We start from the raw sequence: 26,319 nt of genomic DNA, 5'->3' as shown, positions 1-26,319 counted from the left end.
GCATATTCATACTTCATATCATGCTTCAATAAAGAAGGTTTTTTTTTTTTCAATTACGAAAAAAGAGAAGAAGAAAAAAGCCTACCCATCGGAATGAAGAGTCCACCGTCCTCTGTCTCATCCTCGACTTGCGGAGCCAGAGTCCCAAGGGGCTTTTCCTGAGGACAGCCACAGACTCCTGGCTGAGGGGACTTCCCAGGCTGGGCTCCTGGCTTTGCAGAGTGGCTGCCTAAGGGCGGCGAAGGCATCACCCCTCCAGAATGCAAATGAGGTTCTCCTGGAAGAATCACAAGTATTGCTCCACACTTTGCCCATTATCAATCACACCAGATACCACGTTGTAGGAATCAGCATTTTGCTATGAAGTCCTTTATCGCTGGGTAACTCCATTAACGATGCATACAGCATAAAGGCATTCTTTTCTCTCGTACACGCTTGTAAGGAATCAAAGCTCGGCTCCAAGGCACTCACCTATAATGTCAGGTATTGAACCACGTAATGGCTACAGTCTACTACTTTTTTTTTACCCTCTTAATTTTTAAGTAGGATCCACGCCCAGCATGGTGCTTGAACTCATGACCCTGAGATTAGGAGCCACACACTCTACCGACTAAACCAGCCAGGCACCCCAAGGTCTTTCTACTGCTAATATGCTTTGAGTTATGCACTTTTTTCCTATGCAGAAATCAGAACCATCATTGGTGGGGGGAGGGGCTGTTACACTCCTGTTGACAAAGGAGCATCTTATACGGACAACCATTAACACTACGTTCTGCCCACCGTAAGCAATACCCATTGTAAATGTCCTGAACTTTCTGACTAGGTAGATCCTACAGAGCATTAGCGTACAAACAGCCGTAGAACTATCAGCGTACGGTTCCACAGTCCATGAGACAACTGTCCCCTCTTCATCTCAACTCTCAACAAGTGCTATCCTTCTGCCGGGAAAGACAGGGCGTTTAAAAAGCCAGGGAACATTCATTCTGTAGCAAAAGTCAACGTGAGAACCAAGCTTCACGGGGAGGAAAACCCAGGCAGAACAGGTGTGCTGAACAGTGACTGCTGGCTCCTGAGACAAGCACCGGGGCGGGGGGATGACAGCACAGGGACAGGGTGCGCGAACTTCCACGGTGCACTGCCGGTATCTCTGAACTGTTTCCGTGTCTGTGGAGTACAGTCTACACATGTTCAAAGCAGAGATCAATGCTCTACGCAGAGCCGTCCTCATGCTGTCACCTGTTGCTCGTTGACACTGGGACTTTCAACCTGGTTTCTTTCGTTTTGTAAACATGGTTTTAAACTGGACCATCCCTGGGAGGCCTGGGTGGCTCAGTTAGTTAAGGGTCTCCCTTCGGCTCAGGTCATGACCCCAAGGTCCTGGATCGAGCCCCTCATCGGGTTCCTTGCTTGCCAGGGAGCCTGCTTCTCCCCCTGCTTGTGCTCTTTCTGTCAAATGAATAAATAGAATCTTTTAAAACTAAATAAGTAAATAAACAGGACCATCCTCTCCCCCAACAAAGAAAAAAAGGTTTAATCCTAAAGAAGCCATGAGTCAGTCCTGATTTGCTCTCACTCTCAACCTCCAGCTTCACTTCCGGAGCCCAGGAGCACTCTGCAATTTTTTTTTTTTTTTAAAGATTTTATTTACCCATATGACAGAGAGAGAGAGAGATCACAAGTAGGCAGAAAGAGAGGGAGAAGCAGGCTCCCCACTGAACGGAGAGCCCAATGTGGGGCTCGATCCCAGGACCCTGAGATCATGACCTGAGCCAGAGGCAGCGGCTTAACCCACTGAGCCACCCAGGCGCCCCAGCACTCTGCAATTTTAAAACGTCCCACGGCTTTGCCTTTCACGGGCACCAGACAAGGAGTCAGATCCCAAACCCACCAAATCCAAGGTTGCTCTCAGCCAAATTTCTCAGAGAAGAGAACTTCAATAAACAGCACAGTGCTCTCCTTTCATCAACAGTCTCGGACAAGCTGCACAATTAATGATGTCGACGTTTTCAAAACCGAACCAACATAAGAGACTTATTAAATAAACATGCCAGAAGTTCACTTTGGTAGTTTCCATCGATACGTGTACTACCTAAAACGTACTTGGAAAAACTGTAACACTGTCCCTACAGTTTACCAGCCATAGAGAAAAGGTTCCTTTTCTTTTCAAGTTTTATTGATTTTAGTAATCTCTACACCAACACAGGGCTCAAACTCACCACCCTGAGATCAAGAGTCACATTCTCTTCCAACTGAGCCAGCCAGGTGCCCCCAAAACGTTCCTTCTAATGACCACATCCCATGGCTTCTCAATCTAACTCCCGTCTCAGAGAACCCCACAGGAACCCCACTCCTCCTCTCCTCTCTCCGTGTGCTAGATGCTCAGAGCCTCTCGAAAGGGAAGCTGAGAAGGGTAAGACAGAGCAGGGGAGGGGAAACTCCACAAAGCACATCTGTACCTTGTTTACTGCTGGTCTAACTGTGTGGATAACATGAAAACAATTAGCTGAGAACTGTACAAGTCAACTAATTATAAGCTGAAATCTGACTGAGTTAATCACTTTAGAAGGCAAAAAAAAGTTAAGTAGAAATCAGGGTATGTAAATGGTTAAAAAAAACACACACAATTAAAATTCAAAAAAAAAAAAAATAGAAGGGTAGGGGCTAAAATTCTGTTAGAATACACACCAACACAGGCGAGGCTTAATCACTAGCACCTGCAGCTTGGAAACATGATTTCAGTGTTCACACTGTAGCAACACGCTGACACAGTGGCCCCCTGTTGGTTCCCCAGGACACAGGTTCCAAAAGCCCCTGTGATACCTGAAACGTCCCACAGTACTGAACCCTAGCCGCTGAACCCTACACACAACGTGTTTTCTCCTGTATATTCCTGTGATGATTTAATTCATGAATCTGGCAGTGAGATGAACAATCACTAGTAACAGAACAATTATAACAATGTACTCTAACAAAAGTCATACACATGTGCTCTCTGTCTCTCAAAATACCTTACTACCCTGTACTCACTCTTCTTCTTGTGATGGTGGGAGACGATGCGATGCCTACGTGAGGGATGAAGGGAGGGGAGGGCCCAAGACGGACGGCGCGGCACCAGGCAGCCGCTGAGCCACCTTACAAGGAGGTGAAGTCGGGAGCGTCATCGGCTTCCAGACCGTGGCTGACGCAGGTAACGGACACCACAGACAAAGGGGAGCGGCTACACTCCAAAATAACCCAGACTTTTTTGGGTTTTTTTTTACATAATTATAATACTAGGTGTTACTTAAAGCAAAACAACAAAACAACAAAACTTTTTTTTTTTTTTTAAGATTTTACTTTTAAGTAATCTCTACACCCAACATGGGACTCAAACTTACAACCCAGAGACCAAGAGTCACTCGCTCCAATGACTGACCCAGCCAAGCGCCCCAATGCTAAATTTCAATGGTAATTACTGTACAGAGTAAGATTGTAAAGAAAATAAAAATAAGATTTTTCTTCTTTAAACTTTTCATTATTCAAAATGCATATATATGAATTCCCAATCTTCTTTCTTCTTTTTTGTTTTGTATGTTATATTTCTATTCCGCAAAAAAGAAAAAAAAAAGGTACTGGGGGAAAAAGGGTTCTGGACAGACAGTCCTAACGTTCCTCTTTCACTGGTGTTACAGCTCATTCAAGTGCATGATGGTGGAAGCCACTTCCAAGGACGGAGCTTAAGGAAGAGGGGCGGCGTGACAGATAACCCTCAGCCGCTCCCGCCTCGAGGTCAGCTACACTTTCTTCACCTGCACTTGGACATCTGTGAACAAACCACTGTAAACATCGCTCGATTCCACTCTTCAGCAGCTGCGTGACTTTGAACCCTAGTGAATTACCCATTCCTTCCCTACTGGCACCAGAATCCTGCGTCCTCTCCAGGTTCGCCCACTTCCCCTCCAGACACAGCCAAGCGTGGAGATGCCATTTCGGGGACTCACGGCCTCCCTGGCTGCCCCCGCTCTCCCGCTGCATGTCAGCCAGTGCGTGCCCCCCCCCCGGCACCCCCCCCCCCCCGAACTCCATCATCTGATCCCAGGAGCTCTCCCGCGCCCACTCTCAACCACGCCCAACCCTGCTGGGCCCCATTCTCTCTCCTTCATCACTGACCTTCACAGGAGGTGCCTCATTCTCAGAGCTCTGCTCCTTCCCAACTTCTCCTATCCTCTCTCCAGGTCCCCCTCCTGTCATCCTTCTCAGCCCGAGCCGGTCCACTTCCTCCACATCCCTTTCCTTGAGGAAGCGCGACAAACGCCCTGGTCATTTCTCCTCCTGCTCTTGCCCGCTCCAGTCTCGGAGTTCTGTCTGTCCTTGGTGGCCCCAAAGCACACCTCCCACTCTGCACACCTAACGCCCGACCCATTTTCAGCCCCTCCGACGCCTGTGCCGCCATCCCGCGGACGCATGACTGAAACGGTACGAGTCTCCTCTCCCTACGGAGAGAGACGGCCCTTCTTCCCGCCTCACTGCCAACAGGGCGGTGCATGCTTTCGGAAGGTCTCGGGGGAGAAGGCAAGGCTCTGGGTCGTCTGCTCACCTCCAGCTGCTCCACGCGGATTACGTGTTTATGTCCTGTCTTCCCGACTAGACCACAAGCTTTCAGAGTTGAGAACTACGCCTTCTGCTTCTTTCATTTATGAACTGGCTATCGCCTACAGGAAAAGTTCAAGTGCTCGAGCAGGAAAAACAAAGCCCTTCGTGATCGAAACATAATCAAGCGCTCTGAAGTCATCTCTCACTTCTTCCATCCCAACACGTCGCCATCCCCCTGGGCCCTGAACTCTGCACGTCCTGCTCTCGGCCTACGATACCCCGTGCCAACAACTGTCAAACCACAACTCACTCCTCAAGTCCTAAGGATTATGTCATCTTTGCAGAGCCCCATCCAATATCCCAGGCAGTATCTATCCCCTTACGCCGCTGTCCCTCCCCCACGAGCCCGACTTCACGGATGCCCACCAATCACAAAAGGTTCACACACACACAAAATGGTTCACCTCTCCAGACCGCTGAGAGTAAGAGAAAGAAAAGGACATGGAAGAGGATCTCAGGAACGGGAGGGAGAAGAAAAGAAAGTCTCCATCTGCTCATAAAGCTGACTGTCGACCCTTATGAGCCGCGCAGTCCCGATTACACAGTGCATCAGCACACCCGTCGGAAACACTGCCTCGCGGAGGAACCGAGGGAGGATGGGGGCGAAGCGCTGTGTCACGGCAAACAGCCGTTCGCGTCTTACCTCCTTCTTCCTGGACTTCTTCACTCGGCTCTCCTGAGAAAGGCTCCTTTGGAAGAGGGTGATCACCTCTGTCTTCTTGGGGAACAAGCCCAGGCCTGAGCGTGATCTTCTTCCCTCTCCTTGAGCCAGCTGCCTGGACTCTTCCTCTCCCGATGTGTACACGAAGTGGCTGGGAAGTCTCCAAGGAAGGCAGCGTGAGTCCCTGAGAGACGGCCGCACCAACAGCTTCTAGAACTGGTGCATCTGTGTTCTGGGTGAGCCCCCTAGAGCCCAAACACGAGTCCTCCCCAGCAAGCTGACTTCCAGCATCCTGCACGGACTCCACCTCGAGGCCTGCCACTCTGCCGTGGCTCAGACCCCCGGAGGGGGACGCCGAGCCCCAGTCTTTCACCTGGTCAGACGATGATTTAACAACCGACTCCAGGTCGGGGTCCTCTCCCTCCTGGCTGCCGTGGTGCTGTGGGGACTCTGTCACCGTAGTCCTTCTCTTCTTACAGGGCAACATTGTACAAGGCCCACTCCTGTTCCATCCTGAAAGGCGAAAAGCAAGTTCTCATTACCCTCAGATTAATCACTGATACCAGCATTTCTTCAAGTACCTTTCTGCTTATTCACCCTCAGTCAGGGACACAGTATTTACACCAAATACACAAGTGGGAAATGAGAGACTGTGGTTAGAGCGTGGTGCTCAAACCCTAGCTCCACTCCCACTAAGTACACTATCTTGGCTGATGTAACCTCTCTGATCTTGAGTTTCGTCCACTTTAAAGGACAGTAACTGTGCTTACCTCGGAGTTGTAAGAATGACACAGTACGTGATTAGTAAATGGTAGTTACAAGGGTTACCGTCTGGGAGGCAGAAAAGCACAATGCTGACAGCAAACCGTGGAGTCAAACTCCATCTGTTTCCCAAGCCAGCCTCTCCCCAGCTTTGTGGCCCCACATAAATTATTTAAACTCAATCTCAGCTTCTTCGGCTATACAACAAAATAGGGGCACCTGGGTGGCTCAGTCCGTGAAGCAGCTGCCTTTGGCTCGGGTCATGACGGGACTGAGCCCTGCCTCAGGCGCCCTGCTCAGCAGGTTTGCCCCTCCCCCACTTGTTCTCTCAGGCTCAATCCCTCTCTCTCAAATAAATAAAATCTCGTAAAAAAAAAAAAAAATTTTTTTAATGAAATAAAAACAGTATCTATGTCATTAGACAGCAATTTATTAGATCAATAATGTTTGCTACTGCTGTTTTCATAAACAGGTAGTTCCAGTAACAGAAACAATCTAGGGTGCCTGCGTGGCTCAATGAGTTAAGCCTCTGCCTTCGCCTCAGGTCATGATCTCAATGTCCTGGGATGGAGCCCCGCATTGGGCCCTCTGCTTGGTGGGGAGCCTGCTTCCCCCTCTTTCTCTCTGCCTGCCTCTTTGCCTGCTTGTGATCTCTCTGTCAAGTAAATAAAGAAAATCTTAAAAAAAAAAAAAAAAAAAAAAACAGAAACAATCCAAAAGCAAAGCATGATTATTTAAAAAGATTAAGCTACATTAACAGAAATTTTGTGCTAAAAACAAGAAAGTTCCACTATTCTCCATGCTATGTCACTTCCTGACTCTTGGCTTCAATTCCAGTTATTCACAGTTTAAAGGCAACACTAACGCAAGCTAGAGGGTATCTTTTATGTTCTTAGAGCACCTGTTTGCAAAGCTCTTTTACAGTATTTATCACTTTTGTCATTCTCTTGTCCATCTCTTTCCCATCTCCTCCCCCCAAAACTACGGGCTTTCTGAGAAAAAGGACTTTTCCAACTGGTACCCCTAGTACTTGGCAGGATCTGCCAACGGCATACTCAATGAATGTTTCTGGAAGAGCAAACGAGAGAGGGCATGAACTTCCCATTTGGTGTTTAGTCTATGTAGCATTTGGACCAGGAGTTAAGCAATGTATGAAAACCCGTGGCATCTTTCTAGCCAAAAAAAAAAACCTTACTCTCATAAAATAGGTTCAGGAATACAGTAAGTTGCCTTGTACAGCGCTGAGTTCTTCCTCACTGACGATGCCCATCTGCCAGGGTCCCCCACGAAAGCCTGAATAGAGGACTAAGAAAGTCCAGAGTCCGAACTATAAGGTTATTTTAAAACTCCCCAATTCAGGGGCGCCCGGCCGGCTCAGTCGGGAGTGCAGGTACAACTCTTGTTCTCAGGGCTGAGAGTTCGAGCCCCACGTCAGGGAGAGACTGATATCAAATAGACAGTTTTTAAAAATAAAATAAACCTCCCTAAGTCAGTTTCTCCAGGCAGCAGGAAGGAACCCCACCTGGGCCCCAAACCAGCCAACGTCCTAATCTTGATTGTTTCCAGCTCAACAGGCACGTGAAGGTTCTGCGGGCCCCGGGGAGGGAGGCTGGGGAGTAGGTGAGAGGTGGGGCGGGCGCAGCCTGCGCGGGTCCACAGCTCGGAGATGAGCGACAGGCTGAGAAAAGAAAAAGGACCGGAGGCGGAGAGCGGCGTGCAGACGGCGGCTCCGGGCACCCGAACCGCGGCAGCTGCCGAAGGCCCGGCTGCGGGAGCTGGAGTCCCCGCCGCGGGGGGCTGAATGCGACCCCGGGCAGCGCCGGCGCGGGCCCCTCCCGGGCACAGGTTCCAAAGGGGAGTCCTCGCCGCGCTCCCCACCTCGGCGCCGACCGGCGGCCGGGCCCCCACGCCCAGCCCGGCACCGTCACGCACCCCGCGCCGACCCGACCCCTCTTCCCGCCCCACCGCACGCGCCCCGCCGCCCTCACCAGCCGGCCGGATCCCGCGGAAACCCCGCTCCGCTCCCGCCGGAAGTCGGCCAACGGCAGCGCCGAACGTGCGCGCCCCCGAGCGCGCGCGCCCCCGGGCCGCCAAGGAGCATGCGCCAGCCTCCGGGCGCCGTGCACGCGGGGCGGGAGCGTGGGAGGGGGCGAGGGGGCGCGGGGGCGCGGGGGCGGGGGGCGGGAGCGGGGGAGGGGGGCGCGGGGGAAGCCGGCGCGGCCGCCGTCGGGCGGAAACTTCGGGGCGAGCCCCGGCCGCCTCCGTGCGTGGAGCTGTCCTGCTCCGGACTAAGCTGGGGCTCGCGATCCGTGGTGTCGCTTGACAGGTAACCCTGCCCGCCGCGAGATACCCGCAGCACCGGACCGAGGAAAGGGCGAGCCCCTAGCGCGGCCGGAGGCGGACTCCCAGCGTCGCACGGATCGAACCAGGCGGGCTCGGCCGCGGCCCGGCGCTGCCCGCGTGCACGGCCCTCCGCACCGCACACGGCGTCCGCACGGACGCCGCCCCCACGGGCGACGCGGTGCGCACGGGCGAGCCTGGGCGACCGCGGCTGTCACACCCTCCAGGTCACACGCACATTCCGGGCCGGGCTGGGGGGCGACTCCGCGGACGCGCGCGCTGCCAGGGCGCCGCGGTCGGTCCTCGGGAGGGGCCCGGGCGGAGCGCAGGCCCCTCGGACGCACGGGCTGGGGACGGAGCAGCGATTTCTGGAGCCCCGGTCCTCCCCCGACGCCGGGGGACGCGCCGCCGAGTCCACGCGTGGGAACGCCTCGGCCCGACCCCGTCCGCAGGCAGGAGCGCAGCCGCGGCGGACCGCGAGAGCGGGGCTGCGGCAACCGTGGGGCGACTGCCAGGACTGCGCCCGCCACTTCACCGCCTCTCCCGGCGCCAAGGAAGCCTCTGGAAGCTCGGAGCTCGGTCTGCGCCGCGTTCCCGGACCTGCGGAACTCGCCGCGGTGCGGCTTTGCTCGCTCGCCCGCCTCCCCCTCCGCGCGCGCGTGCGTGTGTGCGCGTGCGTGTGCGCGCGTGCGCGCGTGCGTGTGCGCGCGCCGACACTCGCGGACGGGAAATGCCCGGCGCAGGTCAACGCGCCCCGGCCGCCCGCTCTGAGCCGGAGCTTTAATGCGCGCGCCACCAGCCCACCTGCGTCTGCGGGCGCTCCCGGCCCCGGCTCAGCTGCGCCCCCGCCACCCGGTCTGGTCTCTCAGCCGCGCCTCGGCGGCTTGGGAGGTTGACGGGGTCCCGCGGGGCGGTCACGGCCAGCGACACGGGAGCGCGGGCCGCGGAGCGCGCGGTTTTCCCAAACCCCTGAGCCCCCCGTCAGCCGGAACGTTCTGCGGCGGCACGTAGCCCGGGGCCTGCCGGACGCCGGCCGGGCCGCGGGGCTCCCGCCGCCCCGACCCACAGCCCGCCCGGGGGCGCGGTCTCGCGCTCCAGGAAGCCCCGCGGCCGCAGCGGTCCTCCCGCTTCCGGAAGGGGGCGGGGCCCGGCTTCCGGAGCTTTTCGGGCGGGGGCGGGGCCTCCTGCCGAGGGCCGTTCGGGAGAGGGCGGGGCCTAGCTCGCATCAGGACCAGTCGGGCTGCACCTGCATCCTTCGCTCAGAGCATCCCCGGAGCATCTGAGGAGCCGGCCGCGGCCGGCAACCGGGGGCCCGACCGTCGCAGGAGGCGTCCGCCAGACACCTTCCCCCTCCCCTGGGCTAGCGCTCTACAGCGGCGGCCTCGGTGCTGGCCGGGCGCCCCCGGACTTGCCCGACCCCTGAGGAAGCATTTGCAGCAAGAGCCTCTGGCGACGACATGGCTGAGATCACCAACATCCGACCGAGCTTCGGTGAGTCGAGTCGGGAAACTACGCCCGGGCAGTGGGCACCGCCGCAACGCCAGAGGGGCCAGTGCCGGGAGGGAGGGAGCGAAGCCCGCGCCGAGGCCGTCCACGCCGGGCCCGCTAGGATGGGGCCTGCGGAGGCGGCGGCGGGCGGCACCTGAACTTGAGCTGCGGGCTGCAGGGGCCGGCCGGGCCGCGGGCTCGCCGGGGTCGCGAGTCGCGACGGACGCCCAGACGTGGGCCGTGGCGGCGGGCTACGGGTGGGGGTGGGGGACCGGACGCGGACCCCTCCCCCTCGGGGCGCGCAGGGCGGTGCCCCCTGCTCCCCCTCCCACTCCTCGGGCTGCGGGGGAGGACGGCGGCGGGGGAGGACGGCGGCGGGGGATGGGCGCCAAGATGGCAGCTTCGGGGGGTCGGGGGGCTCGGGGTCCCGGGGCTGGGGCACGGCCGCGGGGGAGCCGGGGCTGGGGACGCGGGCGCGGGGAGCCGCTGGCCGGCGGGGCGCGGGGCGCAGGCCCGGCGGCCGCCGAGGCCCCCAAGTGCGGTTCTGCACCGTAATGGTGGGTCCGTCCGATGCTACCAAATGGCGCTCGGCGCTGCGGAGCCGGGGATGACGTGATGTCTATTCTGGGCCTCCTGGCAGCGCCCAGGCCCGTCTTCTCGGGCCTTTGTTCCCTGTTTCCCTGGCTGGCCTTTCGGAGAGGGGGACTCACCGCGCTGGTGCTGGCGGGGGCGCAGGCCCGGCCCGGGGGGAGGGGCGGCGAGGCCGGGCCCGGGGGAGGCCGCTTTGTGTACCCGGCAAGGCATTACGTCATCGCCGAGCGGCTGGTCCCCGACCCGGGCCTCCGGGCTCCCAGCTGAGCTGCCCTCCAGGGGCAGAGAGTGGAGGGGAAAATGGGGAGGAGGAAGGGGAAGAAAAGCTGAATAAGCAAGTTCTCCCCTCTTTGGGGCTTCCTCCAAAATGTGCTAGGGTTGCAAACTTCCTGGGCTCCGCTTCTCTGCTTCCAAAATACAGGAGTTGCCCTGCTTCTCCCTCACTCTACCCCAGCTTCGGTGGGAGTTGCTGTCAGCCAAGGGTTTCTTCCTGTCTCCTGGGAGAGTCTATCCTTCAGACAACCCAGAAGGTTTGAGCATCCGGAGGACAATTTTTAGGGTGGGGCCATAGTCCAACGAGGAAATGGCTTTTCTCATTCCGCAGTTAGAGGTTCGTGGAAATGAGCTCTCTCACTTCAGTGTCAAGAAGACACCGTCAGATTAGGGGAAGTATCCAGAAGGCAGATCACGCCCATTAGCTACTGCTTCCCACTGATTGCCCAAGGCTAAATGTTAGCTGGCTTGCTTTCTTCCACTTCACCTTCTGCATCTCTGTCTTCCTGAGTCCTAAATTTCTCCAACAGGTTTCCCTTTTGTGGCCACATGAGCACCCCATGATTTTCCTCCTGCTCTTTCCCTTTTGTCTTCTGCCTTCTTTCCAACATATTCTTTTCTCTAATTGCAGTTCCAGATTTCCTTGGAAATTTCGAGGGTGCGGGGTATAATATAGTGGTTTCCTTTAGAAGGAATATTAGTGAAACAGAGAAATTACTTCAGCTTTTTAACCTACTCCATTTTATTTAATCTTACAACATCCTCGGTCTAGGCATTATTACGTATATCTGCCGGCTGAGGAGACTACGGTTCAGGGACACAGAACAACTGGGTGGAGTCAGACAGACAGTAAGGGTAGAGCGAGAACCTAAACCAAGGTCCAGGTGATGCCACACTCCGTTGTCATTTCACTGTATCACCCGGGCCCACTTGATAGGGAAATGCTATTTCAGTAAAGGGAGTGTCAAGTGCAGGTCTGGCCCAAGGCTGAGAGCGCAGGGCACAGCCCACGGACATCTTACAGGTCTTCAGACGTACGCAGGGGTCCTACGTAGAGAGCTGCCACTTCTGACTTTCTCACATCTCATAGAGTGCTTCGTTTCAAACGCCTTCGCCCTTGGGAGGTTCACCCAGCCAGCACTCGATTATCCGTGACCTTGGAGGACAAAAGCAGCAAGCAGCACAGTCGCTGCCAAGTGCGACTACTTCTAAAACCCTCACTGCAGCCCCTAGTTCCAACTTCCTTTTCCCACCAAGCTTTTGATGAAAGCAAGGGCAGGGGCTCCTAGTTTCAGCATCTCTGATTTTTCTAGTTCACTGCCGTGGGTGTGGGGGGAGAGAGGCAGGGGCTAACCGATACTAAAAGAAAGAAGGGGGCAGAAGTGGGAAACCAGGTGCAGGAGAGCGCCTGGCATAGGCTACAGGTGGCTTCACAGGCTTCTCCCCTTTCCCTTCCCTGTCCTGAGACATGGGAACCCCACCTCTTCTCTCCCCGCCCCGCATCCATGTTTCTAACAGTAGGTGTGGAGGCATGAGTGGGCTCTCTCAAGACTACAGAGTAAGTCTCTGGTGGAGCCGAAAGCCTCGCTCAGACACCTCCCAGCCTGGCCTCGACACCTCTCTTTAAACCGTCCTCAGCAATGTACCTGTCTTGTTGGTTTCCCGCTTTCCTCGTCTCCTGGAGCCAGTCTCTGCGCTGTCATTCATCAGTAGCAAGCAGTTTTCAGGACAGTCCCTGACCAGTGAACCGAGAGCCACTTTTCAGATTGGGCCCATTTTCACTGACCATGGAATCCACTCAGCTGCTCGCCTGTTTCCTGAGGTCCCTTCAGCCACTCGCCTGGAGGAGACGGACAGGACGCTACTTCCGCCGGCTTCCGAGGAGCTTCCTACCAAGGCTGCTGCCATGTGGTGAAGCCCGTCCCTAACGACCCTTACTCCACTTCGTACCCGAGAGACAGTATTATTATTTAGTATGGCTGTGGACGCGGTGGCCTTCATTTGTTAATGGTTTAGTCCTTCTCTGTACTGTATTATTTTTTTTTAAAGATTTTATTTATTTATTTGACAGAGAGAAATCACAAGTAGATGGAGAAGCAGGCAGAGAGAGAGAGAGAGGGAAGCAGGCTCCCTGCTGAGCAGAAAGCCCGATGCGGGACTCGATCCCAGGACCCTGAGATCATGACCTGAGCCGAAGGCAGCGGCTTAACCCACTGAGCCACCCAGGCGCCCTGTACTGTATTATTAAAGAACGTAACCTCTTCTTTTCCTGCCTGACCCCAACTTTCATAGAATCATGGAATGTTGGAGAAAGAACTTCAGAGACATTTAGTCCAATCCCTACTGAAGAGATCTCTTCTAAAATATGCCTGAGCAGGGGCGATTCAACCTCTGAAAGTTTTCAGCTGGAGGGTCATTGCCTCATGAAGCAATCTGAGCCGTTGCGAGGCAGTTCTAATAATAATCTGACTCTTCTCACTGAATCAGAGTCTGTCCTCTTGTAGCTTCTACGCGCAGGTGCTGGGCCTCCTCTTGTAGCTTCTACGCGCAGGTGCTGGGCCGGGCCTCTGACGTACAGTCCAGCCACACTTTTTCCATCCAGATGCCTTCAATAACTAGAAAGTTTTCATTCCCAGACCCCTCAGCTCCCATTCCTTCAACTTTGCCTCATTTGATATGGTTTCCAGGCCTTTTATGACCCTGATTATCCATAACGAAGAGACGCTCCGGTGTCAGGCCGACCAGAGTCTGGGTCCCATCACTGCCATTTGCTCGTACGTGGCCTCGGGCAAATCTGAGTCCCCAGGTTCCTCACTTCTAAAGTGGGGATATCAGTGGTACTAGTCCGTGAGTTTGTTGACTCAGAGAAAGCGCTGGCACCGTGCCTGGCAGGGACACAGCAAATGTACACAAGAAGAGAACAGTTTGTATTCTTGCCTGTGCTAGACAGAACAGGCCGTATGTGTCATGACCAGCACAGATGAAATCCTCCTACCCCTCCCCCATGGTCGGGACGTCGCACTCATACTACAGGTTAACATCTGACTTGGGGTCCCCTAAACAACTACTTTTTTTTTTGAGCAAGAGAGGAGGGAGAGCGTGCGTGCACACACACGCACGTGGTGGGGAGGGGCAGAGGGAGAGTCTCAGGCAGGTTCCCCGTCCAGCACAGGGCCCAACGCAGGGCTCCATCTCACAACCCTGAGATCATGGCTTGCACCAAAATAAAGAGCCACCCAGGCGCCCACAACTAGACTTTTTGCTCAGGTTTGTCAAGTAAGGTCTCCCATTGTGTATCGATAGGTTTTGAAGGCCAGTATAGAACTTTATCTTTGATGTATGTAATCATATCGACTCGTGCTCTTTTTCCAATGTGGGGAGGGTGTTTTGAACTCACAGATTCATTTGTTCCCTGAATACTTACTGTGTGCCCCGTGGTTCTAGGACGTGGGGCTCTGGCAGTGAACAAAACAGTCACTGTTCTTACTAATCTTCTCCAGTAAGGGAGGACAGACCAGCACATGTCAGCGTAGGAAGTGCAGTGAAGAAAAACCAAGCAGGGTGGGGGGGCCGATATCTCACTGGGGGTGACCAAGAGGCACTTTTCCGATGAGGTAAGGTTGGAGCAGAGGCCCGCAGGGAGCGGGGCAGTGAGCCGGGCACACAGCTGGTGGGAGGGTGTTTCCGGAAGATTCTGGGATGTGCTGAAGTCTTGTCCATTTCCTTAGGTCTTCCTGCCGTACGCAAGTCTTCCCTCTTCCCCTAAAAAGTAATACAGAAAAAGAGACCTTATGGAGAGAGATCTTTAAGGCCTAAACCTAGTTTGGGTTTGGTGGACTTGCTGGGGAAAAGCAGAACAACCCCAAACTCGTTACGGGGCGCAGCTTGTGTGGGAGAGGACAAGGGTAGCGGAAGGGAAGGAAGCAGCGTGTCTCTGCGCGCGTTCGCTCGTCGAGCAGCTACGTACCAAGAACCAGCTCTGCATCTTTAGTGCTGGTGAGACAGAAGTGAGCAAGAGGGAAAAAAAACCCAGTTCCCGTGAAGCTTATTCTCTAGTGAAGTGACATTTCTTGTAGTAAAACCACATATGTGTGTGTGTCACTGCACGTGAGAGAGAGAGGCGTGAGAAGAAAGGTAAGCAGGGCCAGGGCTCATGGGAAGAAGGCTGCACTTTATGTAGGGCAGTCGGGGGAGGCCTTCCTCGGAAGGTGATATTTGAGCGAAGAGCTGACGTTTTCCACAGCCTCTATTTCCTCCGCTTTAAAACACAAGTATTTTTTTAAAAATAAGTAAAATTAGAATAAAATACAAGTATCTGGAGCTGGGAGCTGAAATCTGGAGCATAGTTTTAAAGTACTCAGAGCCAGATTTCTTTTTACCGCCTCCCCCCGTTTACCACCCTTGAACACCATTCCGTGAGCACGAGCTCACCGCACACCCCGTACAGATGCCCTGGAACGTTCTGAAACCAGACATGGCCCGTGCCCGTGTGTGTTGTGTAACGGTTGAGGTAAAAAGGTGACTTCATAACACAGGACAGCTTTACGTGAGACACAAATCAGTAAGAGGGAACCAAGTCCTGGCGTGCGGGGAGGAGGCGGAGAGAAGAGCGCGGAGTTGGGTGAGGCGCTTCAGGGAAGGCTTCCTGGAGAAGAGAAGGGTTTCGTCCAGGTTGGCGGGAAGGAGCAGCCCTGGATGGGCCGGAGAGGCTGGCTCAGGGCGTCTCCCAGAGAGGGGATGCTCCTGAGCCTAGGCGAGCTCGGGACGATGCCGCGGGCTCCGTCTCAGGTTACCTTGGCTCTGCAGAGGGCTTGGTCTGGATGAGGGGTTAAGGTCCTGCTGGCTTGACGCATCTCCTGTCTCCACCTTCAGATGTGTCCCCAGTGGTGGCTGGCCTTGTCGGGGCGTCCGTGCTGGTGGTGTGCGTCTCGGTGACCGTCTTTGTGTGGACATGCTGCCACCAGCGGGCGGAGAAGAAGCACAAGACTCCCCCATATAAGTTCATCCACATGCTCAAAGGCATCAGCATCTACCCAGAGACGCTCAGCAACAAGAAGAAAATCATCAAAGTGCGGAGAGACGAAGACGGCCCTGGGCGGGGAGGCGGGCGCGGGAGTGTAATGGTGGACGCCGCCGAGGCCGGCCTGCTGGGCCCTGACCGGGGTCCCAAGGGCCTGGGCTCCAGTTCTTGTATGGACCAGTTACCCATCAAGGTGGACCATGGGGAAGAACTAAGGAGCCCCGTTGCGAGCCTGACCCCCGGGGAGAGCAAAACCACGTCTCCATCATCTCCAGAGGAGGACGTCATGCTGGGGACCCTCACCTTCTCCGTGGACTATAACTTTCCGAAAAAAGCCCTGGTGGTGACGATCCAGGAGGCCCACGGGCTGCCAGTGATGGACGAGCAGACCCAGGGCTCTGACCCTTACATCAAAATGACCATCCTCCCTGACAAGCGTCATCGGGTGAAGACCAGAGTGCTGCGGAAGACGCTGGACCCCGTGTTCGACGAGACCTTCACCTTCTACGGCATCCCGTACAGCCAGCTGCAGGACCTGGTGCTACACTTCCTCGTGCTCAGCTTCGACCGCTTCTCCCGGGACGACGTCATCGGGGAAGTCATGGTGCCGCTGGCTGGCGTGGACCCCAGCACGGGCAAGGCACAGCTGACCAGGGACATCACCAAAAGGAACATCCAGGTGAGGCGGAAGAGTGTGTCGGTTGGCGGAGGTGACATCTCGGGGAGCAGATGGAAGGGCGGGGCACGCGTGGATGACAGAGAGGGGGCGATGGGTGGGGAGCTCGTGGCTGTCAGGGATCAGCGGGGCCAGAAGGAGACCGAGGGCCTCCTCTAAAAGGAACTTCGCAGGGAGAGGGACAGGTGGGCAGCTTCTGAAATTTCTCTTCATGGTGGGCGTCCTGACACTAAGCCCAGGTTTCCTGGGGCAGACTCGCCCCCACCAGTCCAGACCGGGACATGGGGGCCAGTTTCTTCTCCCAAGTCGTGTATGATCTCCCTCCAGGGAACCATGATGGGGCTTCGGTAATTCTGCCCCCGCGTCCCTGTCCAGCCCCAGCCGGGTCACGTGGGGGGTCTTCCCAGAGCCTCTCCTCCACATTCAGAGGGGAATGAGAGCCCAGCCCCCTGCCTTCTCCCCACTGGGCTCCTGAGTTGTAATTTTGGGGGTGCCAGAAACATGCCCCACCCCCGCGAGTTCATGCGTTTCTTACACAGCTGGGGTGGGGGCAGGGTGGTTGTCTGCTGAGCACTCTGGCCACACGCCCTAGCTCACCACTTCCCAGCCAGGGGGCACAGGGAGGTACAGAACCCTCCTGGGCTTCCGGCTTGAGGACTAGAGGAGACGATGTGTCCGGCACCTTGTCGCCCTTAAGGACCTTGACTCCCCTGGGGGAGAGAGCGTCCGGGCAGCTGCCACACAGAGAGGGGCCGCGAAAGACGTGGCTGGCTTTTCAAATTAAGACTTTCAATCTTGTTTCAAGGTACAACCTAAGTAGCTAGTAACAGGGGCTTTGAAGTCAAAGCCAAGTTTGAGGCCAGATCACCCGCTCCCTGAGCTCAGCTTAGCAACTCTGATCTCAGGTTCCCACAGGAACGAAGCAAGAGGATACGTTTGCTCGGCCCCTTCTGCGCAGCGACCCTCCAGGAAACCGGCCCCGCTGCTGGTGGTGGTGCCGCTGTTTCTGCTGTCGGGGAGGCTTGGTCCCTGGGAGATGTATGTGGTTCGCGGATGTTTATGTTGTGTTTTGGCAAAGCAAAGGAAGGCAGGGGAGCCTGAGTCACTGGAGAAGGAGGGGGAGGTTCAGAAAGGACATCAGAGCCACTGACAACTACCACCCAGAAAGATCTGTGGCTCGGAGGCCATGCTTCTCTCCCAGTGCCCACCTGCAAGTCCACAGTGCACTCCCTGGCGAGGCAGGAGGCGCGGGACTGGACGAGAGAGGCTTCTGGGCCGGTAGAGGCTGCCTGTGCAGTGAGCTCCAGGCACAAGGTGTGCCCTCTAGGAGGGGGCCCTGCCCCCCCGCCCGGGGAACCACGGCTGTCATGGGGCACACCCAGCGGTGCCTCGCAGCGACCCAGAAGCCCAGGCGGTTTCAGAGTATTAGAGGGGTTTGGTCAGGGCATAAGCATGGGTCCAAGGCCAGGACACAACGAGCCGTCCTAGAGTCCAACACAGCAAGGGCTCTTATATCCTCTGGGGTTGGGGTCAGAAGCCCCAGTAGACACCGTGGCAGTAACGTGTTTTCATCCCACTCAGTCCCCTGCCCCTTGCCCGTCATCTCTTTCCTTGGGGGTCCGCCGAGCCCTCCTGGCTCCCTGACCCCCCTTTCCAGCAGCTCCACGCTCCCCCACCTGCCTTCCTGCCGCGGCCTGAGACGTCCTTTCCCGGAGCCCCAGCCTTGCTGGAGCCCCCAACTGGCCGGACGACCCCAGACGGCTCGTGCTGTCTTAGCCAAGGCCGAAGGCAGGCAGTGGCTCCGTGCCAAGCTGCAGCTGGGAAGAGACGGGCCAGGAAAGGGACTGATTTGGGCCGGGAACAAAACAGCCTCGAATCCAGGACACTGGCCAGGGAGCGCAGACAATGGCATTTGCTGAACTGCCAGGGGCTCTTGGCAAGAGCCAAGTTTCTTTCCACTGAATTAACTCCCTTCAGGAGGGACAAGCCAGGATGAGGATCCCGGGCCCCCGGGGAGAGGCCCAGACCGGACATACCGAGGCTGTGCGGCCCTGCACCAGAGCCTTCCAGCCTCCTGGGCGTCCTAAGCCTTTCCCGAGCCGGCGCCTGTGGGCAGGGCCGTGGCTCTCACCGCACTGATCTGGCCGCTGGTCCCCAAGCCTCCCTGCGGTGCGGCCTCTGCCCGTCTCCGCTGGTCCTCTCTGCCGAGGCCAAGAGTCTGCCCTGTCTGGATCTCCCCTCGGCTCACTGGTTACAGCTGCTCCACACCCTGTACACTCTTACACTCTGTACACACCACTCCACACTCTGTAGAGTGCTGGCTGGTCTGTGGAAGGCATCCCCTTCTGATGCGGGGCCACGTCAGCGGCCCGGGTGGGGACCGCCGGGAGATACACTTCTCTCCGGAACTTCCCCCTGAACTGCATTTCCCCTCCTTAGCAGAAAAACTGCCTCGTGTCCTTCCCACTGCCCACGGCAAAGAAGCCGGGGGCTGGTCACCCTCCCTACCCTCCACCTCGTGCCTTCCCCGGGGCCGGCGATCGCCGTCTCTCTGGGTCTCATCTGGGCTGGCCCGTGAAGGCTGGCGGGTCACTGAGAGCAGTCTCCGCGCTTGTGAACATACAGGATGTAAGAGACGTTAGAAATTGACCCTTGATCATGAAGGAAAGATCCCAATATACATTTTATAATGCCCCAAATTTCTGATCTCTCTTGAGATCTCTGATCTCCAAAACTAGCTTTTTTTTTTTTTTTGAGTAGCAGCTTTTTTTCTGATATTTTATTTAGATAGACATCTTTTTTTAAGGAAGCTCTACACCGAATGTGGAGCTTGAACTCACAATCCTGAGATCAAGATAGCCCCCTCTTCTGGTTGAGGGGGCCAGCAGGCTTCTTGGATAAAAATTAACCTGAATTTACATTCCCGTGATAAATGCCGTGGGGGAGAAGGGAGGCTGTCCAGAGAGGGCTAGGGGATCCCGCACCACTGTTAGAGTCCCCCAAGTTCCTGGAGGTCGTTGTTTTCCAAATCACTTCCTATCCTTGCTGGGCCGCATCTGGTGTTGATGGCCTGCGGCGACGGTCATGGGAATGACCAGGATTCCTAAAATCTCAGATTTGTGAGGAACCTAAGAGGTTCCGCAGCGGAGCCAATAGGGGCTGAAAAGAAACGAGCCAGGAAGAGAGGAGCTGTGCTCGCGCGCTGGAGAGAAGGTGCGGACGTGTGGGAACAGTGCGGGTTTTGTTTCTCTTGTTTTCCCGTGACTGGGATCCGTGGGGAGGTGGTCCTCGGACTTCTGGCCCCAGGGAAGGTGTGTTGAGGGTGTGCGGGTCCGCCTCGTGCGAAGGCCTGGGGCTGAACTCTTGCTCGGGAAGGGGCTCTGCTGCTCACAGGGAACAGCCTCACCGGAGCCCGTCGGAGCCCTCGCCCCGGCGTGTCCCCCACCCCTGCGCGTCCTCCCCGGCGGCACCGCTGCACCTGCTCCTCTTCCCCGGGGAAGCCGCAGGCGGAGAGCGAAGCCTCCCAGGACTTTCCGGCGTGGATAAGATCCTTTCTCCTCCGAGGCCGGGGGTGGGGGGGGGGGGGCTGGGAAACCAAGGGGCTCCCAGCCCCGGACAAAGAGCCCTTGAGAGAGACCCACGGAGGATGCTACTGCGGTGGGAAGTGGGCGGAAAGAGAAGCCGTTGGGGGGGGGGGGGGGTGAATCCGGCTGCCTGTGCAGAGCAGCCGCATTCGGGAGGTGGGACCGGCCCTGTGAGACGGCCAGAGGTGAAGGGGGTCCGAAGGACAGCAACTGCCAAGCGGTGATTTTAGGGGAGAAAATCACTGGAGGGGTGACCAGGAGTCGTCCACGCCCCCACAGCAAGGGAAGGGGTGGGGGATTTGGAAGGCACAGACCGTGCTATCTTCCCAGTGGGTAGTTTGAAAACACCGTTTTAGCCAAATAATTAGGAAATCGAAGCTATAATTTTATAGTCCGCGCTTTTTTTTTTAACAAATAAAACTTCTGGGTGTTTCTTTGGTTTGGTTTTGTTTTGTTTTTTGCTTTTTTGGTTTTTGTTTTATTTTATTTTATTTATTTGATAAAGAAATCCCAAGTAGGTAGAGAGGCAGGCGGGGCCGGGGGAAGCAGGCTCCCGATGCAGGGCTCGATCCCAGGACCCTGAGATCATGACCTGAGCCGAAGTCAGAGGCTTAACCCACTGAGCCACCCAGGCACCCCCAAAGCTGTTTTTCAAATCAAGTTTCCCCTTTACTCTTCTTCTGTGTCTAGAGTCCAAATTGTGTTTAAAGACTGTGAATCCATGTAACCAGGAGCAGACAGCCTCTAGGCTGTAGGTAAGGAGGAGATGGGGTCTCCAATCTAGCAGAGAAAAGCCACGAAAATCTTTTTTCAGGTCTGTTCTGTTCGGGACTTCAATTTCAAAAGCTAAAGGCTAAGTTCACCTTGTAGTCATCTCATGCCCTATGAGAGATTTTCCGTACGTTCCTGGTATGAAACAGCCTCAGGAAAGTCTCTGAACCATGTGATACGTTAGTACAGTTTCATCCCTTGAGATGCGCTGGGGCTCAAGTCACAGCACAGACCCTGGGGTTTCTCTCCTTGCTTCTCGTGGACGAGCTGATCCAGGGACTTCCCGTCCTTGTCCACGAGCGTCCCCACCCCCCAGTGGTGCTCACTGACAGCGGGCTTCCCCCCTTTCCAGCCAACACCAAGTAGACTCACCAGAAGTGATTTCGCGGGTGTGCGGCACGCGGAAGGCCGGTGGCGGGCACAGTCTGCTCGTGTTCCGTCCGAGCACGTTCCCTTGGGGCTTTGAAGCATGCAAGAAGTAAGCGTTCGTAGTGGGGGCACTTTTGTCCCAAATTGCCTTATTTTGTCAATATCCCGGACCCCGCCCCTTTCTGCTTTCCTTCTCCCAGCCTCATCCCTACTCTATAAACCAGAAACACAAAATGTTTAAAAATTATTTATTTTAGGGTACCTGGGTGGCTCAGTGGGTTAAGCCTCTGCCTTCAGCTCAGGTCATGATCTCAGGGTCCTGGGATCGAGTCCCGCATCGGGCTCTCTGCTCAGCAGGGAGCCTGCTTCCTCCTCTCTCTCTCTGCCTGCCTCTCTGCCTACTTGTGATCTCTCTCTCTGTCAAATAAATAAATAAAATCTTTAAAAAAAATAAAATGCCCTTGCAGGCTGGAGGGTTTTTTCCTTTTCAAGCAGAGCCTAGAATAAGATTCAAAGAGGGGAGCCCCAACCTGTGGGCACCTGGAGGAAGCCAGCTGGGCTGGACAAGTCACGGGCAGGCAGACAGAATGGGTGCTCCCCATGTGGAACAGAGGGACAGTCCCCAGGAAGTTTTAGGAACCTGCCCAAGCCAGGGGCTGGGCGACCAGCACGGTGAAGGCTCAACTCCGAGTCTCCGGCTGTCCACCGTCCAGGCACTGTTCCCCCGAGAACTGAATGAGGCTCCGGGAGAAAACACACTTCTCTAGGCGCTGGTGCAGGTAAAATTTTACCCGTTTCAATTTCTTTAGTTGTCTCGATGCTCGGAGGTCAGTACTGGTTTTATCTGCACCCTTCAGGCGAGGAAACGGGCCACAGAGCCGTCCAGTTCTTGTCCAGGTCGCACAGGCAGGGAGTAGCAGCCGGACTGGAATCCGGCCTCAGAGTCCCGCTCGGGAACCCGACGCGAGCAGATGGTTGCATTTCGTGTCGGGGTTGTAATGAGGAGGTGTCCATCTCCCTGCCCGTTAAATGTGACAGTAACACGCCAGCGGAGGCACGCCTTCCGTGGCCCCGCGCAGCCCGTCCTGCCTGGGCTCTGCACCCCTGCTGCCCCCACCCCCTGCCAGGACGCTCACCTGCTGTTTCCTCTTCACAGAAGTGCATTAGCAGAGGGGAGCTCCAGGTGTCTCTGTCCTACCAGCCCGTGGCACAGAGACTGACCGTGGTGGTCCTCAAAGCCCGACACCTGCCGAAAATGGACATCACCGGCCTCTCAGGTAGCAGCTATTCACCTCGACCTGCCTCGGGCCCCCTGGCCCCACACTGTCCCACCTGCACCCCCCACGCCCTCTGTCCCCTCCCCGGTCACGGGTTCTAGCTGTCCCTAGCGCAGAAGGTGCCCCGCGTGGGCGGAGAGGGCTGGATATTCGCTGAGGTGCCCTCCGCAGGGTGCATGCCCGCCACCGAGCCCTGCTGCAGAGGACACAGACCTCCCCACAACCCTGCAGGCCTCCGGGAGTCCCTGCGCCCTGGAAAACGCTGCCCCGTGTCACATGCTTTCCTCAGTCCTGACGTGGGCAAGTTGTTCTGCTGTGTTCCGGGGTGCCCTGGTTCCCGCACCCACCCGAGGTCAGGAGCGCATTTGGTGCGCAGTCCCTGAAGACCACGTGTGAGTGGTCACCACGGACAGGAGCGCACCCCCTCCCCACAAAGCTGCCGTCCAAGGGGAGGACCGTGTCATGGGCCTGTCTCCCTTTTCTCTCTGGTGGCCCCAGATCCTTATGTCAAGGTGAACGTCTACTACGGCAGAAAGCGCATCGCCAAGAAGAAAACCCACGTGAAGAAGTGCACTTTGAACCCCGTCTTCAACGAGTCCTTCGTCTACGACATCCCCCCCGACCTGCTGCCTGACGTCAGCATCGAGTTCCTGGTCATCGACTTCGACCGCACCACCAAGAACGAGGCGGTGGGAAGGCTGATCCTGGGGGCCCACAGCGTCACCAGCAGCGGCGCCGAGCACTGGAGGGAGGTGTGCGAGAAACCCCGCAAGCCGGTGGCCAAGTGGCACAGTCTGAGCGAGTACTAGTCGTGTCGTCCTCGCCCGGGCCCGGGCCAGGCAGGCCGACGGGGACGGAGATGCCACACAGGAGCGGACTCAGAACCTCGGTTTAGTTGTAGAAGATTTCTTACACAACACACCCCACAAAGAACACCCCACATGACCACAGCTGCAGATCAGTTCTTAGCGATGATGATTTTTCTCCTTTGCAAGGCACTAGAAATCCTTTTTTTTTTTTTTTAATGGGGAGAAAGAGAGGGAAAGGCCTCACAAGTCTATATATAACAATGTAACCTTATACTTGCATGTCTAATACAAACTGAAGAAATTAGCCTAACTGCCAATATCAAGTTACAGATTTTGATCCATGAAAATTGTGTTTTGTGCCGAATTGTATTTGCTGATTCCCTGAAATTGGCCTCTTTTATTGGGCTTCCCTGGAGAGTGACTCCCGCCCCCAGCTCTGCAGAAGGATGTTGTTTTGCTCACGTAAAATCTTGTAGCGTCGCCATCCCCGTCGGATGCCCCCCGCCCCCCGCCCCAGCTCTGCTCTTTGAGCTCAGGGTCCAGAGGTCTGTTGTGCGCCAGGAAACGGAGGTGGACCGGAGGAGGCCGGGTGTGCAGGGGGGATCTGGGGCACAGGCTTCTCGCTGCCCCGCTCCTGCTGGAGGGCTCAGGGGCTGCCCAGGGTTAACTGGCGCTGGAGCCCGTGCGATGGCAGGCTTGGAGGTAGAGCCCGGGTCTCTGAAACAGGACGTTTGTCTGGAGGGAGCTTCGGAGCCTTCTGGTCGGGCCAGGGTGGCTCCGGGGGCCGGGGGTGGCCGACCCCAGGTGCTGTGTGTGGGTGCGGGCAAGACGGCGTGTCGGCCCCCGCCTGACAGCAACATGGCCAAGGGACAGCCTTTTGCTGGCGTGAAGGGTGAACTGGCCTTTATTGTTCCAGAAGTGCTGACCCAGGAGACGCTTTAGAGTTTTGTCAGGGAGCGGAGATGAGATGGGTTCGGCTTCCTCGGGAAAAGGGCTTCAGAAGTTGCCGCTCTTGCGGAAGTTGTCACCTGTGGCTCTTCAGACTGGAGAAGGGAGTAAGCGTGAGCGCAGGCGCGGCCAAGGTGACCCGACTTCGTCTCTCCCGGCCTGTCCCTCGGAGCAGGTGCTTAACGGAGCCCTGGGTCCTACCCCGCGTCGAGACCAGGGGAAGGGCTGGGGGGAGCACGCGGCTCTCTCCCCGCCTGCCGGTGGCGAGGGCACTGGGGTCTCCGCACCCCTGGTTGGCCCCCACTCTCCCGTCGAGACCCATCGGAGGGCAGAGCCCAGGGGCGGGGGGACAGTCCGCCAGCGTGTCCAGGCAGCAGATCCCGCGGGCGGCCCGCACAGCAGCCACTGGAGCCGAGGCCTGGCCAAGCTGGTCCACACCCGGGCCAGAGCACCCCTTCCGACCTGCTTCTGAGGAGGCCGGGTGTCTGCGGACAGAGCGATGAGGCCTGTGACATTCTCTTAGTGCTTGTGCATTTAAGACCAGTCTGCTCCCTCCGTCCTTCTGTTGTTCTCTTTTTAAAACCTGGTTGTGAGCGGGGCTGAGCAGCTGGGAGCAGGCACAGAGACCCCTCTGGGCTGGTCTCCGCTCCCTGCTCCCTCCGCACACCCTTCATCTGATGCGCGACCCCATCCGTGTCCACCCCACCGGTCTCTAACCTATTCTCCATCGAATGTAAATACTGTATCATACGTAGAAGAAAATAATTTTTGTTTTCTAAAAATGCATTTTGAGATAGTTGAGTATAAATCTGACAGGAGCCCTCTGAAGCCCCCTTAGGAAAAAATCTTAAATGCTTCCTCTTCATCGCCTTAATGTCTGAAGATCAGAAAGCGCTGAGCAACCCGCTTTTGTTTCCTTCCCAGAAACACTGCAGAGCAAACAGGTGGAGATAGTCTGGTCTTTGCCCTGCTGCCTGTGCCAGGGCAGCTCCTCCCGCCGTCGGAGGTCTGGGAAGGCCGCCTCCCCCGACCCTCCCCCCACCCCCATCCCCCACCCCCTGGGCTGTGGAGCGGCGGAGGCCAGGTGACAGGGTGGGAACGGGCAGACAGCACAGGGCTCCTCCCTCCTACCTCACGCCTGATCCATCACGCCCTCGGCTTTGCTGTCCCAAAGTCTCTCAGCTGCCTTTGGCTTTCACACGGCCGGGCCCATAACTGGCTGATCCGGCCGAGAAGCCAGGCCACCTCGCAAGAGTCAGTTGAAAGACAAGAGAGTCGCACGCGAGCTTTTGCACAAGGCACTCGTGGTCAGGAACAGGTTAGGGAACGGTCACTTCAGATTTCCCAAGAGCCGGGCCTTCTCTGCTGGTATCTTGGCTCCTTTGGGAAGACAAGAGTTTCTCTTAATAGCAAAAGTCCCTTTATGAGTTACTCCTTTCAGTTCTTCCAGTGGAGCACAGCCACGATGTCCGTGCCCAGGAACGGGCTCGAGCACGGGAGCAGAGAGAACCGGCTCGTGGGACAGGAGTGGCTTGCTCGGGACGGGGACAGACAGGGCTCTTCTTGTGGCCGCGATAGTGACAGTGCCCTCACCAGGATCCTTCTCCCACGTGGTCGTCTTTCTTTACCTTGTGTCTTCTCTTGTAAAAAAAAAAAAAAAAAAAAAAAAAGAAAAGAAAAAAAAAACTCAAATGTGTCAAAAGAAAAAACCGGAAACTCCAACGTGAATCGTGTGAAACTTCCTAACGCTGTAATGCTACACTGCGGTATGTAACGCCCTCTTGTACGTGCAGTTTGCTAGCGCACACGCCAGTGCAAAATAAAGACTGACTCACACTGAACCCGCAGGCGCGCCCGCATGGTGTTCTTGGGGGCTGGGTGGTGGGGGCCAAGTCGCACTCAGATTCCAACGGGATGATTCAGGGCACATTTCCCAGTGTGATCCCCACCCCCAACCCCTGAAAATCCAGATCCCTGGGGCACCTGACCTGCTCAGTCAGGGGAGGCTGCGACTCTTGGTCTCAGGGTCGTGGGTTCAAGCCCCACACTGGGTGTGGATTATTGGAGGAAGAAAAATGCAGATTCTAGGCTCCAGACTTAAGAGTTCTTTCTCTAGTC

General features: G+C 56.3%; 2 protein-coding genes across 16 annotated transcripts in view; one reads left to right on the top strand and one right to left on the bottom strand.

The window, feature by feature from the left end:
• GON4L (gon-4 like) overlaps positions 1 to 9,289 on the bottom strand; it is a 62,272-nt gene extending 52,983 nt beyond the window's left edge. For 7 of the 14 annotated variants that reach the window (XM_059413723.1, XM_059413727.1, XM_059413730.1 and 4 more), the window contains exons 1-3: positions 9,200 to 9,289; positions 5,276 to 5,806; positions 86 to 277 (exon numbers count right to left, since the gene is read on the bottom strand). In XM_059413723.1, coding sequence (XP_059269706.1) covers positions 86 to 277; positions 5,276 to 5,780 — 697 coding nt within the window. In that variant the 5' untranslated portion in view covers positions 5,781 to 5,806; positions 9,200 to 9,289. Of the gene's footprint in view, positions 1 to 85; positions 278 to 5,275; positions 5,807 to 7,250; positions 7,271 to 7,577; positions 8,018 to 8,043; positions 8,128 to 9,199 lie in introns of those variants that run through there. The other 7 variants (XM_059413734.1, XM_059413735.1, XM_059413733.1 and 4 more) reach the window with 6 other exon arrangements.
• Positions 9,290 to 9,601: 312 nt separating this feature from the next.
• Positions 9,602 to 26,042, top strand: SYT11 (synaptotagmin 11). Of its 2 annotated transcripts, none has more exons than XM_059413748.1 (4): positions 9,602 to 9,886; positions 15,620 to 16,446; positions 22,324 to 22,444; positions 22,943 to 26,042. In XM_059413748.1, the coding sequence occupies exons 1-4, from the start codon at positions 9,853 to 9,855 to the stop codon at positions 23,251 to 23,253; spliced, it is 1,293 nt and encodes a 430-aa protein (XP_059269731.1). In that variant the 5' UTR covers positions 9,602 to 9,852; the 3' UTR covers positions 23,254 to 26,042. The 2 variants fall into 2 exon arrangements, with proteins under 2 accessions (XP_059269731.1, XP_059269730.1); XM_059413747.1 differs by having other exon boundaries at positions 9,604 to 9,886; positions 22,324 to 22,447.
• The last annotated feature ends 277 nt before the right edge of the window (positions 26,043 to 26,319 follow it).

The sequence above is a fragment of the Mustela nigripes genome, chromosome 10 (assembly GCF_022355385.1).
Source record: "Mustela nigripes isolate SB6536 chromosome 10, MUSNIG.SB6536, whole genome shotgun sequence".
NCBI classification, from domain to species: Eukaryota; Metazoa; Chordata; class Mammalia; order Carnivora; family Mustelidae; genus Mustela; species Mustela nigripes.
Note: the sequence above shows the minus strand (reverse complement) of the source record. Positions and strands in the feature narration are given on the sequence as shown.

Bases quoted from the DNA above. Each gene is read 5' to 3' on its own strand.
- SYT11 (XM_059413747.1), top strand. From the start codon at position 9,853: ATGGCTGAGATCACCAACATCCGACCGAGCTTCG. The intron at 9,887-15,619 runs GTGAGTCGAGTC...CTCCACCTTCAG, and splicing joins CAACATCCGACCGAGCTTCG to ATGTGTCCCCAGTGGTGGCT. The intron at 22,448-22,942 runs GCAGCTATTCAC...TGGTGGCCCCAG, and splicing joins CATCACCGGCCTCTCAGGTA to ATCCTTATGTCAAGGTGAAC.